The sequence below is a fragment of the Hyperolius riggenbachi genome, chromosome 5, assembly GCF_040937935.1.
Source record: "Hyperolius riggenbachi isolate aHypRig1 chromosome 5, aHypRig1.pri, whole genome shotgun sequence".
Classification (NCBI taxonomy): Eukaryota; Metazoa; Chordata; class Amphibia; order Anura; family Hyperoliidae; genus Hyperolius; species Hyperolius riggenbachi.
The window spans coordinates 46,908,787-46,923,254 of NC_090650.1; the positions used below are offsets into that span (position 1 = coordinate 46,908,787).

Below are 14,468 nucleotides of genomic sequence, written 5' to 3' on the forward strand. Positions count from 1 at the left end.
TAGTGTCTAATGTGAGCATAGCGCTGGTGTGCTGGCTCAGTAGATGGCTCAGTAGATGGCTAGTGTCTCATGTGAGCATAGCACTGGTGTACCGGCTCAGTGGATGGCTAGTGTCTCATGTGAGCATAGCACTGGTGTACCGGCTCAGTGGATGGCTAGTGTCTCATATGAGCATAGCACTGGTGTACCGGCTCAGTGGATGGCTAGTGTCTCATGTGAGCATAGCACTGGTGTACCGGCTCAGTGGATGGCTAGTGTCTCATGTGAGCATAGCACTAGTGTGCTGGCTTAGTGGATGGCTAGTGTCTTATGTGAGCATAGCACTGGTGTGCTGGCTCGGTAGATGCCTAGTGTCTCCATGACGGAGATCTCCCTCTAGCAGTTGGGGGTGGGTATTGTGAATGCAGAGGTGGACAAGATGAGCAGCGCTCTGCAGTCAGAAAGAGTGACCCGGAGAGGAGTGATGGTTTCTGCAAACAGCGGGAGCTTGTTACCGTTCCCTCCACTGGCGAGTGTCAGAACAGTCACAAGGAATTAGTCTGTGCTGTTAGGCTGAGGTCAGCATAGGATGGTACACGGGCCATTATCCGAGGCACTTTATGCCACACGAAGCATCTCTTGTATTAATGTACACAATATGTTCGGAAAAAATCATGTTGCAAAAGTGCTTAGGAGAATTTGGCACGTGATACACACTTTTAATTTTGATTGGCTAGTCACTGACATTTTAACCACCTCCATTATTATTAGTTAATGTATTTATAAAATGCAAACATATTATGCAGCGCTGCACAATAGATAACTGGGGTTAAAGGGGAACTTCAGCCTAAACAAACATACTATCATTAGGTTACATTAATTATGTTACGGTAATTAAAATAGATAGGTTATATAATATCTTACCTACCCTGTTTTAAAAGAACAGGCAAATGTTTGTGATTTCATGTGGGCAGCCATCTTTTTGGTTGAAAGGAGGTGACAGAGTGCATGAGACACAGTTCCAACTGTCCTGTGTCCTGATCACCCCTCCCAGCTGCACGCGCTAGGCTTCAAATTTCACCAAAACAGCAGAAGAACAACCTCATCAGAAATCCCTTCATGCTTTGTACAGCATCAGGGGAAAAATGCCCGGGCAGTTTTCTTCTGTGCAGCTAAAAATGAGGCTTGGGTAAGAAAAAGTTCTGATGCTGTGAAACTGTTAAAGAAACACCAAGCCTTTTCAGTGCTGCTGAGTAGATTTTTAGTCTGGAGGTTCACTTTAACATATGAGGTAGGACATACAAGGAGAACAAAAAACAAGTTTATGCAAAGGACTTTGGTAAACTATTCTAGTCCACTAGACCAGTGTCCAACAGTGAGGGTGCTTTATCAAGCTGAAAACACTAGGGGGAGGAGCAGGATGACGCTCCCCCTCCCCTCTTCCTCCCCCTCCCCTCTTCCTCCCCCTCCCCTCTTCTTCCCCCTCCCCCTCCCCTCCCCTCTTAGCCATATCCTGGAAACTTCCACAGCCCACCTGTTCCACAGACACACCCTATCCAATAGATGTGGTTAATAGGGATGTTCAATAAGATGGAAATAGTTTGGAGTTTATGCAAGATTATGCAGGTTCTGTATGGACATTTATGCAGATTTAAAATGAACCAATTAATTTTCACAAGCTGCCTAAATTTGCATTCAAAATTTGAGAACCGGCCCTTTCTAGGACACTAGCTTTGCCCATTGGTGGAGCCAATTTCAGGAACCATCTCTGTGGAAGGTGTCATTTTGTCCCTTAAACTTTGTCATCACTGGCTGTACCACTAAATTGTCCTATTGTTTAAAAGCAGTGATTCTAAAGGCCCATACACACGTCGGATTTTAGCGAACGACCCGTCGTTTGAACGTTCCGTCGTCCGGACGTTTCCGCGTCAAATCCGACGTGTGTACAGACTATCGTTCGGGTGATAAGACTGGTTACCAACGATCCGCCGGGCGGATCGCTGGTAACCAGTCTTATCACCCGAACGATAGTTTGTACACACGTCGGATTTGACGCGGAAACGTCCGGACGACGGAACGTTCAAACGACGGGTCGTTCGCTAAAATCCGACGTGTGTATGGGCCTTTAGGCCTCGGTACAAGTGCATTAGAACATGTTCAAAATGTCAGTTGCAGTGCACTTAAAATTTAAATATCCTACCCACTTAAATAGGACAGTGAGCATTGTTTAGCAATGCAATGTTGACAGCACATTAGGATAATGGCGCCTGTTGCAATGCAGAGATGTGCACATGCTCATTGAGTAATGGGCAGTGTGTTTGCATTTGCTAATGTGGTGCACTATTGCACTATGTGCATAGGGCAGCCTTTCTCAACCTTTCTATACTGAGGGAACCCTGCAAATAACTTTTTGATCTTAAGGAACCCCTGCAAACAATGTTTTGGTCTCGAGGAACCCCTGCATTTATTTTGCAGGAGGCATGGTCTTTAAAAGTATGTGTGGCTGTTTATTTCACTACCCCCATTACACTGCCACTCATTATACCATCTCCTGACCCCCCAATTTAGTGCTTCTTGTTACAGTACCACCTATTCTAGTGTGCTCTATTATACTTCCTCCACGATGGGGGAAAATGCCAAGGAACCCCCTGCAGAGTCCTCAAGGAACCCTGGTTGAGAAAGCCTGGCATAGGGTGATTGAGACATACTAGTCATTGATAGGTCAGTAATGGCTTCGTATGGCAAGGACTCAATCACTCCCAAATTGTAAATTAGTCAGGTAGGTTTGAGAAATGCTACCGCCTTGCTTGTTCGGACTTGATCAGATTTCTGTTGCAGAATGGATGGAGCCAGTGGTGCTGTATCACTTCCATCTCTCTGTGGCCTCCATTGCCTGCCACTCCACCTTCCACGCTGCTCTGCAGAGATTTCCCATTGCTGTTTGGAACTATTAAAGCAGATCCGAGATGAAAAATGAACTATAACAAGTGACTTGTCTATATATCTTATCTAAAGTTTAGATAGTTTACACAGGAAATCTAGCTGCAAACCGCTTTAACCGTTTGTTTATTTATTCCTGTGATACACTGAGAGCGGCCATGTTCTGTTTGTCATCATTACACACAGGCAAGGTGATCTGTATCTCCAGCCCTAAGCCTGTGAAAACTTCACTTGGAGGACAATCAGGCGCGTATACGCACGGCAAACGATTGCTCAATCCATCCAGCGGATCATCTCACACAACTGTTCGGCTGATATCGTACAGTTGGCCATGTGTGTGCAACGTGGTTTGAACAACATACTTGTTTTGAATGCGGCCATGTCATGCATCCCGCCGTTTAGCTTGCGCACGCAGTATGCAAATGAGTTGGTCGTTCAGTTGCTTGCGTGAGAAATACAAGGCGTGGTGTTGGTTGTTCACTTTGTTAGACGTGTGCATTCCTCTCTGACTACAGTATATACAGTATAATTACAGATTACACAGTAAAACCAAGCTTTTAAAGCTCGATAAAATTATTTTCTTTAAGCTGATCTCCTCCATAATGGATATATAAAACAGCATTTACAAAAAAATAATCTATAGCTGCATTTAAAGCATCAGCTTTTGCCAATGTCCTGGTTCCTCTCCTGCCCCCACTTTTTCTCACACTTACTTATTACTGATATTCTTGTGATCCTTCCAGTTTGCGCTCGGCCCAGCTGCGCTTAATTGAACCACTTTTATTTTGTAAGAAGGACTTCTTTTAGCTTAGGAGCGGTCTCTATTCTACAGCATGACAGACACAGGAATGTTTCCTAGAAAGGGGACGGTGTGCGCAGCCAAGAGCGGCCCTGGCTTTTTATTTTTATTATTGAGGGGGATTATGCAAGACTTTGGCTGCGGATCTTGGAGGGCTCGTTTTCACGTGTTTGGCAGTGGTCCCAGCCCAGGCCTTCAGAGCAGCGGTTAGCGACATGAATGAATACAACGTTTTCAAGGGCCGCTCTGTAAGTAGGGCTGGGTAGCTGCCAAGAATGCAGCTTCTTATTTGAGGTCAGGGCAGAGCACCTATTGTGCCGAACACATCCTTTTTATACTACCCCCTTTCCTTAATGGGGGGGGGGGGGGAGCTTCCTACACAAAAAAGGAGTAGCCATCGGATAGCGCGTAGATCTATTTAATTCCGTAGCAACCGTACGCAGCACAGGAAGTACATCGTCACGAGGACCGAACGTGACTTTGACCTCCACAGCCGGCTTGAGATGTACAAGGCCAATCATTTGCAAGACATCTGTTGTCTACCTGCTCCTGCGTTCTTAATGGTTTAATAAGATTAAATAATTAGCGGGATAACCACATGGTCACCGTACGCCTCGAGTCGTGCCATTGACTGGGTGCTGTAGGGGAGAATAGAATCTTCCATACTGTGTAATTGCTTATGTTCTTTGGCTTCTCCCCAGTATTTCCTCTGTACGGAGCAATCTGAACACGTCCTGCATTGAACTTTACTGGAGGACGTAACGGGTGTGATTATGTTGTATATTTTGCTATATATTGGGTTTTTGTTTTGTTTTTCTATTTTTTTTCCTCTTCTTTGATTTTCTGATCACTACTGCACAAAATTGATCCCATTATCAATTGGGACCTGCTCGGACCTGTCAAAAAATTATCGATTCCACCCGTTGATCTGATGGGAAATTGCATCATGTGTACCAGGCCATACATAGGGATTACTGGTGTTTTACAGCTCTTGCAAAATACTAGAATGATACCAACTTCAGGGTTGTCTGAGTGGCCGGTTCTCTTTGCAAGTTTAGCATTTGGTTAGTTCAGAAGTGCAGAAAAATCGTGATATTGCCACGACTTTTTGCAGACGCTCCAAAATCGTTGCATGCGGCGCTTTTGCAATTCCAAATGCCACAAAATGACCCGTGGTGTGAAACAGTCCTAAAAGCAGTGCACAGCCCCTTCAGAAGTAGTAGTAAGTAATTTGGTGAACACTCAAGTTTTTAAAACATTTTTTTAGAGGATAATGTTTATTAAACACATCCAGGAGTTCTCCTTTATCTTCCTTCCTTATTTTCAGTTTTTATTTTTTGCTTTCAAGAGGTGTAACGGTATTACACTGATAAAGTGAGGAAAAGAGCCATGTAGCATGTTTGTACAGCACTCATTCCTAAATTCTGCTTAAGATGATTAGGCAGTCTCCAAAGGGTGTATAGTAATTTACACATTGATTTGAAAAGAGGAGTGTAGTCTGCTGAAATTGATTGCTCCAGCTCCAAACTGCTTACAGTGTACATTAAATCTGCATGAATTATTTGCATTTGATAGGCCATCTCAATTCATCAGATTTGAGCTGCCAGGGGTTTAACCAGCATTTAATTTTTCAAGCTACCTGTTATTTTAAGGTGGCCATACACTTATAGATTTGCAGCAGACTTGAGCATCAGATAGATTTCTGTCAGATGCCTATCAGGTCGAATCTGACAGGAATGTATCTGATGTGTGCCACACACTAGGAATCGATTGAAATTTGATCAAAATGCAGTGTTGCACCATTTCATCCAATGCAACCCTATGGGCCATCGATCGGCCGATCAAAATCGGCCGGAAATCGATCGATCTACCGATCGATCATGCTTTCTGCTGCATCAAATTCTACCCGATTTGATCAAAACTATCGAATCGGCCGTCGATCGATGGCTAAAATCGACCAGTGTATGGCCTGCTTAACTTGCTTAGTCCCTGCCAGATTTCTATTCAGCCCCCACTAATGCTGTGGTGCTTGTTTTTGCATCTTAGGCCTAGTGCACAGCAAAAATCGCTATGTGCATGTGCCTGGCAATTTCCTATTCATGCCTAGCGATTTTGGTGCGTTTGCTTTTGTAATCTGTAGTTGTTAGTTCTTTTTTCTGGAAGTGAACAGCTTTGGGCAACAAATCGCTCTGCTCATCATTTTTTAGAGTGATTTTCTACTTGTCCTATACTTTACATTGAGGCGTAAAAATGCCGCAGGACCTGCGTTTGGGTTTGGGGAAAAAATCACATTGCTCTGGTGTGAACAAGCAGATGCAATCACATTAGGCAATTGCTTTGCGAAACACTGGAGATTTCAGAAGTGCTCAGAAGCGCTTTTGGTGTGCACCAGCCTTAGTCATATTTTCAGATGAAATATATACAGTGGGATATTTTGTTTTTAGAATGTGTAATTGTGTAAATTACTTCCTCAAGCTCTTTTGTAGTGAATACTACAGCTTTTTTTTTTTTTTTTTAAATGATTTTATTTTGATTAAACTTTATTTATAAAGTGCTTACATATTACGCAGTGCTGTTTTCAGCCCTTATTTTATTTACAGAGACTTGTGTTGTTTTATACTGTGTTCGCTGCAGTCAGATAGTCTTTCTTTTCCCCGGTTTCCTTCTCCTGAGCGGATATGAAAATGTTAATTGAGACGCAGGGACCTCAGATCGCCTCCAGGCATCGGCCTATTACTTTCCATTGCTTCAGGTTCCCTCTGGTGAAAATTTCCCCGAAAACCAGTTTTGGAATTCATTGTATTGTCCATTATTGAAGAGCTTGCTGAGGTTGGCTGTGGATCATTAGATTTACTCGGCAGCAGTTCTGGACAGAAGCCCCGCTATAGATAATGATAGCGCCTGATGCTGGCAGTAATCCGCACACATGAAAGCGGAGGAAATTCATTAATTGGAGTGTTTTATGAAATGATTCCAGTTGGCTGAATGCTGCTGATGTGATTACTGAACCCCCCCCCCCCCCCCTCTCCTGTCCCCCTACAGGTATCATCTCTTCCGGGATCCTTAGTGACAGTGACGTCATCTCATCTCAGTGGAAACAGGCTGAATCCCACCGCCTGTGTTGGACCTCTTGCAGCCCCAGCTGAAAACAGTCAGCCAGGTAAGGACAGTATTTATTATGTTCACCGCATGAAGGGGAACCACTGGGCAGATATAAACAGAGCTTTAGGAATCCGTTAAACCAAGTTTATTCACCAGAAGACAACCATGGTTTTTCCTGCATCCTTGCCTTGCTGTTACCCTGGCTTATTCTTCTCCTTGAAGCACAAATTTGGATTTGGCACAGGAAGAATGGATGCCGCTATTTTCAACTAAGCGATTTTTGTCCACAGTGGGGCAACTATAGCTCCTTGGCCTGGCAGCTTGTTGGGGACAGTCCTGTACCTAATGTAAGTATTTCCTCCACTTCCTGGTTAATAAGTGCCATGCAGCCAGCCAATTACCATATGGGGGGGAGGGGGGCTGAAGCCACATGGCCATTGGCTAGCTGCCGGCACTTGCTAACTAACCAGGAAGTGGAAGAGATGCGGCCACCGAAGCAGTTGATGTATAAGCCCTCTGCTGCTCTTTCTGCATTATTATATTGGGCACAAGAGTGGGCCACCCTAGCTTCTGGCCCGTGCCCCCCTCCCCTGCAGGGAGGCCCGGTGGACTATAGTTACGCCCCTAGTTGTCCGTTTCCTAATTTGGAAGTGCAACACAATTTTTAGGGGGTTTGTTATATTGCCCATCATTCACCCTAATCTTAACTGATCCCCCAGCCTGTCTATTGAAGGGCAACTGAAGTGAGAGAGATATGGAGGCTGCCATATTTATTTTCTTTTAAATAATGCTCATTGCCTGACTGTCCTGCTGATCCTCAACATGCCAGGCAACTAGTATAGTATCTCTCAAAAGGAATTTAGCTTTGTGGATATCATTAGCACGCACCAGCACTAGTTATTATAAGGCAGTTATTTTGCTTAACTTTTTTTGTTGGAAAAGGAAAAAAGTATTTAAAAAAATGCAAAACAAGCCTGAATAGGCTCCTGATCATGTGATTATGTCTGAAAAATAGTGCCTATCTGTCTGCATGGAGGGGGGTCTGTATGGGCAGAGATTTCAGGCAGCGCTTTCAGTCAACCACTTGAGGACCCACCCTTTACCCCCCCTTAAGGACCAGCGCTGTTTTATCTGATCTGTGCTGGGTGGGCTGTGCAGCCCCCAGCACAGATCAGGGTGCAGGCAGAGCGACCAGATCGCCCCCCTTTTTTCCCCACTAGGGGGATAATGTGCTGGGGGGGTCTGATCGCTCCTGCCTGCCTGTGTGTTGTGGGGGCGGGCAACTCAAAGCCCCCCTCCGCGGCGAAATTCTCCCTCTCCTCCCTCCCTTTCCCGGAGATCCGAGGCTGCACAGGAACGGATCTGTCCTGTGCAGCCTTTAACAGGCTCCTGCCTGTCATGCGACAGCGATCCCCGGCCGCTGATTTGCCAGGGATCGCTGATCTGGTACAACGCTGCTACTGTTAGCAGCGTTGTACGAATGTAAACAAAGCGGATTATTTCCGCTTGTGTTTACATTTAGCCTGCGAGCCGTGATCGGTGGCCCGCAGGCTATTCACGGAGCCCCCCGCCGTGATTCCTGATTTATTAGCCTGCAGCCGGCGACGCAGAACTGCGTCGCTGGTCCTGCAGCTGCCACTTTGCCGACGCGCGGTATGAGTGGTTTAAAGGACTTACGAGGTCAAAATACAAACTTTTCATGATTACCTGTTTCATATTTGATTCCACGGGCAAGTTCCTCAGTGCCCTCCGTTCAAATGCGCCGCAAAAGTATCCTTTTTATTTTCCCCATGCTACAACCCGACCCCACTGTATGGGTCGTCTCCTATTTCCCACGCAAGATGGCCGCTGCTAAGACCCGCGGCTGCGCAGTACGCATGCTGGAGAGTGCGGCTGCGCAACTCTCCGCCCTCGCCTAGCCGCGTACTCGCTGACAGCGTCCTCCTAGTTGTGTCAGCGTCCATGCGGGGGGGGGGGGGGGGGCGCGGCCTCACATGCACTACTAGCAGAGATGTGAGCGCGCCCGCTGACACACTAGGAGGACGCGGGTCTTAGCAGCGGCCATCTTGCGTGGGGAATAGGAGACGACCCATACAGTGGGGTCGGGTCGCAGCATGGGGGAAATAAAAAGGATACTTTTGCGGCGCATTTGAATGGAGGGCACTGAGGAACTCGCCCGTGGAATCAAATTTTAAACAGGTAATCATCATAATTTCGTATTTTTACCTCGTAAGTCCTTTAAAAAGGTTGTGAGTAGAGGCCTGGTAGAGGCATTCATTGGAGTCAGTTTTTCTGCATCCGATCTGCGTGTAGTGGAAACAGACCCTTACTGTCCAGTAAGGCTGGGTTCACACCATGATGGGTTTGTGCTGCTTTCACCATCCACAGCACAACACCCTTATTCACAGTAATTATTTGTGTCCGTTGCATCAGACATGTCCTAGATTGCATACTAGTATCTATAACATGTCCAATTTCTGTCTGGCGTCCAAGAAAATGGTGCAGGTCAGGACTTTGCGTTCTTTCACTGCAATGTACATTGGAGACAACAGACACGTCGCGTCACGTCTGAATGGATCCTTTGCTTAACGTGTTACAGATTGCCCAGCAAGCCCATGGTGAATCAAAACTCCTAGGAGTGTGTAAGGGGCTGAAAGAGGCCATAAAGCCTCCTTACTAAAATGCTGTGTAAAGCAGAATTTGACCGTCTGAAAACACAAAACCTTCTGTTTTAAGAAGGCAAACTTCTGTTTTGTTTTACATGGGGTTCCATCACCCTGTCCGGTGGTTCTCAATGGTCTCTTCCTTGAAATAAATAGCTTTGGCCCTAAGTGTAAAACTACTGTTATTATTTTGGCTCCTGAAAGGAAATATGAGCACTTGTAGGAAACCCATACAACTACTGAGAGCAGGGGCGTAGCCATAGCAGCCATAGCAGCTGCTGGGGGCCCAGGTGGTACTTGGTGTATTCACCATCAACTTCTGTTCCTCCAACCTCAAACTTTGTCTCAGTGCCCATGAACTATGTGCAGTGTTGGTTGCATGATTTAAATTGCCCATCGCATTGCTTTATGAGAAACCGTGACCAATAATTAAGCTTCATCCCAATCAGTAGCTGATACCCGCTTTCCCATGAGAAATATTTTCCCTTTTGCAAACGGATCATCAGGGGGCTCTGTATGGCTGATATTGTGGTAAAACCCCTCCCACCATGGTCCTGACAGTTTCCTGTCTGTGAACCTCCTTGCATTGTGGGAAATGACAGCTGTTTACAGCTGGGTCCAACTGCCAAAAAAGCAAGCAGCATCACTAACATCACCTGCCAGCAGAAAAATGTCACCATGTAGTAAATGTCAGAATGTAAATCAGGGAGAGGAAAGATTTTACAATGGGAAAAGACTGACTAAATCATGTATACATAATTATTGTAAAAATGGAGCACTTTTTTTATTACATTATTTTCACTGGAGTTCCACTTTAAGACTGCTTACATCTGAGGGCCTCATGAAAGTTTTGCTATGGGGCCCCATGATCTCTGAGAGTGAGAGAACGGTCAATGTATTAACATTATGTGGGTATCTGAAGAAAGTTAATCAGGAAAGGTGGTTACTTCTACCTTTTTGGGGGGCTGGAGCAGATTGGTGCAAAACAGATGCAGGAGTGGAGCAGCTGCTCTCAGCAACCAATCAGAACCTTTCAATCTGGGCAGCTGCTCCATTTTTTAAGCCACTTTCCTTGTATTGTTTGTGATAAATCTGTGTTCTTCTCTGATTGATAAAAATAAAGTGGCAACAATGAAATATAGGTCATATAGAGTTTCATACATGTTTTGTTTTTAGATCTATGATCCATGTACACCTAATGCCTGGTACACACAATGCAATTTTTTGTCAGTCGACTTGATTATTTCCAGCAGGTCTAATCTGATTTCCGATTGTTCTTCTGATCGATTTTCAAATCACTTCTATACAAAATCAATCAGAAAAACAATCGGAAATCAGATCAGACCTGTCAGAAATAATTAATTCGACCATCAATCTGACGGAAAATTGCGTTGTGGTTACCGGGCATAATATTGAGCAGACATAGTTGTTATAAGTTAGATAGTGAATAGGTTACTCTCTAGGTGTTTTGAAAATCAGAGGTGTCATATCATTTTAGTCAGGAGGCTTTTTGGTCTCTTTCAGCCCCTAAGGGCCCGTTTCCACTATCGCGAATCCGCATGCGGGCAACGCATGCGGATTCGCACAGTCAGTACAAGTGGATGGGACTGTGTCCACTTGTGCGTTTCCCCGCACGTTTTTCTGTGCAGAAAAAATCTGCAGGGTAGGGGCCTCAGAATTCGCCTGCGTGTGGAATGCAGGCGAATCGCACGCAATGTATTTAATAGGGAAATCGCATGCGTTTTCCCCATGCGTTTTTTGCCGCGATTTCGCATGCGATTTCGCATAGGTACCCATGTTAATTCACACAGGCAGTGACATGGTTAAAATCGCATACAGCCTTACCTATGCGAAATCGCATGCGAAATCGCGGCAAAAAACGCATGCGGAATCGCACCCGCATGCGATTTGCCTGCGGTGATTCGCCGGCGATTTCGTAACGCTATAGTGGAAACGGGCAAGGCCTCGTTCACATCAGGGACGTTTCTGTGCGCTTTTCACAGCGCACTGCCCTGTGCGTTCAGCAAGGTATTGATTTTCCTATGTAATGTAGCTGGTGCACATCTGTGTGCTGCGCTGAGCAGCGTTACAAAAATGTAGTGTTGCATGCATTTCTGCGCGTTGAGCTGTAAAGCGCACTTCAATGCAAGTGAATGGGTGCGCTTTTTAAGCGCATAGAAGTGCATAGAAGCGCATGCGTTTTTTTACCCCTATTTGGAGAAGAAAATACAAAAACAAAGCTTTGTTGACAACTGCTACTGCTACATCAAGCAAAACGTGCCTTAAAGAAGCGCAACTCACAGAAACGCGCTCTAAAGCACGCACAAGCGCATGCGTTTTTACCACGCACTTTCACACGTTTCTTAGCGCAGCAGATGTGAACGAGGCCCAACACACTCCTGGTTCACCATGAGCTTGCTGGGCAATCTGTAACTCTGGGTGTTTGGTGGCTGTTTTGTTTTTGTGTTCCTTTGTTACAATGTTGCAGTTTTTTCCGCCCAATCTCTGGAAATTCATTCACCATGTCTTGTAAACTCCACTTGACAGAAGTGTGATCCATAGTAATATATTGGCTGTAGGTGTCTATTACAGACTGCAGCTGTCTGTTCTCTCTCTTCAGCTATCTGTATGGCGGATGCTCACAATCCATGTAACAATGAACAAGGCCCGTATATCTCCTAACATGTAACCCGTAAAGATGTTTTGTAGCGGTAATGTCCGTACCACACCTTGTCTCGCTGATATTTATGTCTCCAGACGTACTTCATCATCCCCCATATTGTATATTTTCAGACATTTTGACTGTCTATAGCACAAGCTCAATGAGATTGCTTTGTTCTCCTCCCTTCAGAGGAACTTTGTGTGTGTTGAGGGGGTTTTGTTGACAAGTTCTGGAAGGGAGGGGGATGGTGGGGCTGCCAGTGTACCAAGAAGGGATCAGTCATGTCTTTGCCAGGCAGGGGTCAGAGGCCAGGCAGCTCACAATGAGGGGAGGATAACCTTGAGAGGGGCCAGGGAGAGATGCAGCTTTTGTTCCAGGCGGCAGGGAAGTTTCTGCTATACTACCAGCATGGTTATTATCATGTGTGATTTACATCACACTGGATTCTGTCAAAGATGGCCAAATTTTACAGACTTCTCTAGATGGGAGCGGGGTCTGTCCCGAAAGATTAGGGCAAGCTCCATCACATACTTCCCATGAAGAGGCTGCTGCAGACAGGTTATCATCTTTCCTGCAAGTTTAACGCCATTGTTTCCTATGATGCAATATAATGGGATACCTACACAGATGAGTAGTGTGGACGCATATAGTGCTTCCAGCTATAAGCTGTGTAGTTCTAGGAGAGAGAATCCTGCCCGTGTATCATGCAACTTGGTGGCTTAGTGGTTAGCGCTCTCGACTTGCAGCACTGGGTCACTGGTTCAAATCCCAGCCACGGTACTATCTGTTTAGATTTTCTATGGTTTCCCCATGTCTGCATGGGTTTCTTCCAGGCACTCCTGTTTCCTCCCACACCCCAAAACTAAATAATTTTTGTTGTTTGTTTGCTTTGCCAAGGATGTTTTGCATTGGCCAATCACTGAACTGGAAGCTGCTGGTTGGGTGAGGAAAATAGAAGGCGTGTACTACTTAGCTTAGAGTCTTGCAACAGACAAGATTTACACTCTGAGGCCGGTTTCAGACTGTGGATTGGCGGCAAACGCACCGCCAAAAACAGGCCTTCGGAGATTACTATGTTAGTATGCGGTAATCACCTTCTGGCTCACATCCAAACAGGAAGTGACGTTCGCTTGTTTCGGAAATGCAGAAGTGCGCCGGAAGTGCATTGTACAAATGCACTTACACGCATGCATGCCCGCGGCGCAACCACCACAAACATTTTTAAAAACCAGGAGCCGCACAGCATTGTAGGTATGCACTAGCGTTAGTATGAACTACCAAATAGACTTTCATTAGGCTGCGCTGGGGTGCGGTAAATTTACCGCACCGCCCCAGTGTGAAAGGGCCCTTGGGGTACTTTTGCACTCTATCAGTTGCTCTGTTATAACTGAAAGGACAACTGATTTTCAAAGTAAAGTCCATGTTTTCCCATGTCTCAGTTCACATATGCATTATAACTGAAAGCTTTTTCACAATCCACTGCTATGAAAAGTTAAAACGCATCAGTATTTCAGCGTATAGTGTTAGAGGCACACCCCGTCGTATGCGGGCACGCACACCATGTCATATGCACGCATGCACACAGTCGGCACACTGGCATCTCTGAAGAGGAGAATGATTCCAGTGTCATGATTCTTCATGGGAGGTGTTTCAGCTTAGTGGTGTCTGCTTAACCTCCTTGGCGGTAACCCAGAACGTAGTTCGGAGTAAGCCGCGCAGGAGGTTTTCTCCGGCCCTGCTGGGCCGATTTGTAAAAAACTTTGCTATCCGCCTCGCCCCCCCCCCCCCCCCCCCCAGACCCCGTGCGCTGCCTGGCCAGGGGTGGTTCGGGACTCCCAATGACGTCCCGACGTCGGTGACGTCATCCGCCATGGCGACGGGGGAAGCCCTCCAGGAGCTCCCGTTCTTCGAACGGGATTTCCTGATCGGAGGCGATCGAAGCGGGCCCTGGGCTCGCTACATGATATAAGAAAAAAAAAACTAAAAAAAAAAACTGCTGCGCTCCCTCCTGGCGGAATTTTTTATACCGCCAGGAGGGTTAAATGCTGCCGTGTTTCCTGGACTGTAGTTACTGGGGTAAGGTTAACACCAGTCTGTAGCTACCTGCACACAAGTGTTATCCGAAACTCAACTCCTGTTCCTCACAGTCTACTGTGCATGAACCCCCTCACCCCTTCTCCCCCCAATATGTTGGTCTTTTCCTGTTCAGCAGTCCACCAAGTTAAAAAATCGTTGGCCCCAGTGCCTGACATGGAACCATCCCAAGATCTGACTGGGAATTTCTGTACTTTGCCTCAGTGTGTAAAGAGTTAACCAGCATCAC

General features: G+C 45.9%; 1 protein-coding gene across 5 annotated transcripts in view; it reads left to right on the forward strand.

Annotated features, from left to right (window-relative positions):
• MLLT10 (MLLT10 histone lysine methyltransferase DOT1L cofactor) overlaps positions 1-14,468 on the forward strand; it is a 259,169-nt gene that overhangs the window by 203,781 nt on the left and 40,920 nt on the right. For all 5 annotated transcript variants that reach the window (XM_068235604.1, XM_068235601.1, XM_068235602.1 and 2 more), the window contains one exon: positions 6,761-6,878. In XM_068235604.1, the coding sequence (XP_068091705.1) occupies positions 6,761-6,878 (118 nt within the window). The remainder of the gene's footprint in view (positions 1-6,760; positions 6,879-14,468) is intronic.